Consider the following 3,373-nt stretch of genomic DNA (forward strand, 5'->3'; position numbering starts at 1 on the left):
ATGGCGTGGGTGGTTACAAGATGGGTCTAATGTAGTTGGACCAAAATTGCTGGATAACTATTAGAAACTAGAAGATTTGAATAGTCCACATGGCTTGGATGATGAGGGATGAGCACACTTTGAGTTCTTTATATCCAGGGACAGCCCAATTTGTTTGTGGGGAAGACATTTGCCAATCTGCAAGGAAAATGTTGGGGCAATTTGCAGGTTGGTTGAAGAATATATGCATTTTGGGTGCATAATAAGGAGTAAATTCAAATTAAAAGTTTTAGAAATATGTGTGAATGTGCTAGAGTTAAAGAATTACAATATAACATCTGCAAGGCTTATCAAAAAGTACAAGAACAAATTCATTAACGATCCAACTTGGAAGGTCCTTGCACTACACACTGAGACTCACAAAGGGTTTAGAGTTGATATTAACAGGACTATGACTTATAAAGCCAAAAGGAAGGCAAGAAGATTAAGGGATCATTGTCTCTGGATTTATATGCTCAACACCTTATTTTTCATTATGTAATATTATTATTCTTATTTATTGTCAATTGATCTCATTTCCACCTTTGTAGGTGCTAAGAGAAAACTCTATGAGAAAGTAAGAAGTAAAACACATATACTACTTAATCAACGAAAGTGATCACCCACTCTCCAGATTTTTATTTATTTTTTGTATTATTGATAATTATTGATTAGAATAATTATTATATAATCAATTATTCTTCTACGCTGCAATAATCTTTGTATATTAGGGTTATTAAAAATAAATAAATTTTGATAATATGTCTTTTCTTCTTGATTTTATTTCAAAAAATTATTTTTCATATTAATAAATTTTACTATTATATACACGTGGTACGCACGTGAACTTCTAATAGTGTGTTGAAAAAAACGAACGGACCAGAGGTATTTGTCCTATTGTCAAAAAAAATTGTACAATAGTCATAATCATACATAAACGGTCAATTTCATAAAACCTCGGGGTAGTTTAAGTGTTTTGCCTTATTATAACTATTTATTTATTGTTTTCTTTATATGAGGCTGATAGTCCGTCTCTTTCTCAAACTGATTAACCTCTCGAGTCTCAACCTGGTGAACGCGGGATTCGAACCCTAGTCTTCCCTATAACCAGCTAGAGACCTTTCCAACTGAGCTAATCGGTACTTACTACCCTTCAGCTTCAGGATAGGACGATGGATATGAGGTCTCGAGCCCTCTTTTCATCCACTCTCTTGTCATCTCCTCCTCCTCCCAGTCTCTCTCTCACTCCCCCCTTCTCCCTCCCAAATCTAGACTGGTAGTAGAATTAAAGCTTGCTTCCATGGCAATTGCAGCCACAGCTACCGCAGCAACCGCTGCAACAGCAACAGCAGCTTCAACAAAGTTCCACTTCACACCCTCTTCTCCTTCTACTACTTCCCGTGTTTCAGTCTTCAATGGCGCTCTCCGTACCATTAAAGCAGCTCCTCTCCTCTCCTCCTCCTTCACTAACCCCTCCAGCATCTTCTGGTGGACCGCCACCGCCACCACCACCACATCACCGGAGACGACGAGGCGTAACCACCGCTCCCTGACCGTCCGAGCCGCTAGAGGGAAGTTCGAACGTAAGAAGCCTCATGTCAACATTGGAACCATAGGGCATGTCGACCATGGCAAGACCACCCTCACGGCTGCCCTAACCATGGCCTTGGCCGCCGTCGGTAACAGCGCTCCCAAGAAATACGACGAAATCGACGCTGCTCCTGAAGAGAGGGCCAGAGGTATTACCATTAACACTGCTCACGTCGAGTACGAGACTGAGAAACGCCACTATGCCCACGTCGACTGCCCTGGTCACGCCGATTATGTGAAGAATATGATTACTGGTGCTGCTCAGATGGACGGCGCCATCCTTGTCGTCTCTGGTGCCGATGGTCCGATGCCTCAGACCAAAGAGCATATCCTTCTCGCCAAGCAGGTCGGTGTCCCCAACATGGTTGTCTTTCTTAACAAGCAGGACCAGGTTGACGACGAGGAACTTCTCCAGCTCGTCGAATTGGAAGTTCGGGAGCTCTTATCGTCTTATGAGTTCCCAGGCGACGACATTCCAATTATCTCCGGCTCTGCTCTACTGGCCCTTGAAGCCCTAATGGCTAATCCAAGCATCAAGAGAGGGGAGAATCAATGGGTTGACAAAATCTATGAACTCATGGATGCCGTCGACAACTACATCCCTATCCCGCAGCGCCAGACTGATCTCCCCTTCCTCCTTGCCGTTGAAGATGTGTTCTCTATAACTGGTCGTGGTACCGTTGCCACTGGCCGTATTGAAAGGGGGTCCATTAAGATTGGTGACACTGTCGACATTGTTGGCCTCAAGGACACTCGAAATACCACTGTCACCAGTGTTGAGATGTTCCAGAAGATCCTTGACGAGGCCTATGCTGGAGAGAATGTCGGTCTTCTTCTTCGTGGTGTTCAGAAGGCTGATATTCAGAGAGGAATGGTCCTTGCCAAGCCTGGCACTATTACCCCCCATACCAAGTTCCTTGCCATTGTTTATGTACTCAAGAAGGACGAAGGTGGCAGACACTCTCCTTTTTTTGCTGGATATAAACCTCAGTTCTACATGAGGACTACCGATGTCACCGGGAAGGTTGCATCCATTATGAATGACAAGGATGAGGAATCGAAAATGGTTATGCCAGGCGATCGTGTGAAGATGGTTGTTGAGCTTATTATGCCCGTGGCTTGTGAGCAAGGAATGCGATTTGCCATCAGAGAAGGAGGGAAAACTGTTGGTGCAGGTGTCATCCAGTCCATCATAGAATGATACAGTTAGTTTCTTCTAAAAATTTTTGGCACGGAAGCAAATGATCCCTCACTGGTAGAATTTTGGGACTTGAATCATCAACTATGTGCAGTAAATGAGACTGGGTTTGCATCCAGCGATGATTTTAGTGTCTTATAGCTTTGTAATTTTGCTTTTCTGCTCTTAATTGTTATTTTAGTTTAGTTAGATTAATGGACATGCTATGATTCTCTGTAATTCTCATTTTCTGTTGCTTCAAGTGTTGTTGATAGTTGAAACTATTGTAAGACTTTTGCTAAATGAGTTGGTACCCAATGGAGGGAAAGCCAGTTTCTTTCTTTCTTGAATTCATCCATTTTTGCTAATTTGTTGGTGTTACTTTCCTATCTATATTTCACTAAAAAAATAAGACCGGTTTTAGTTGGCTGCAATGGGGGTAATCCCTGTCTGCTATTATCACTTTTATCATCTTGTCATGTGCTTGTTGAAGCTGTGCAGGAGTTCATCTTTGAAATATTCATCCTGACTCTGGAACAGACTGCAATAGAACTTCTATGCCCAAGAACAGCACCGGCCAGGGCTGAT

At 42.6% G+C, this 3,373-nt stretch overlaps 1 protein-coding gene across 1 annotated transcript; it reads left to right on the forward strand.

The window, feature by feature from the left end:
• Window positions 1-1,065: 1,065 nt before the first annotated feature.
• Window positions 1,066-3,135, forward strand: LOC148864172 (elongation factor Tu, chloroplastic-like). Its single transcript, XM_088979042.1, has one exon. The coding sequence runs from the start codon at window positions 1,319-1,321 to the stop codon at window positions 2,807-2,809; it is 1,491 nt and encodes a 496-aa protein (XP_088835168.1). The 5' UTR covers window positions 1,066-1,318; the 3' UTR covers window positions 2,810-3,135.
• Window positions 3,136-3,373: the final 238 nt, after the last annotated feature.

This window comes from Nelumbo lutea, chromosome 3 (genome assembly GCF_056320005.1).
Source record: "Nelumbo lutea isolate HS-2025 chromosome 3, American lotus-T2T, whole genome shotgun sequence".
Classification (NCBI taxonomy): Eukaryota; Viridiplantae; Streptophyta; class Magnoliopsida; order Proteales; family Nelumbonaceae; genus Nelumbo; species Nelumbo lutea.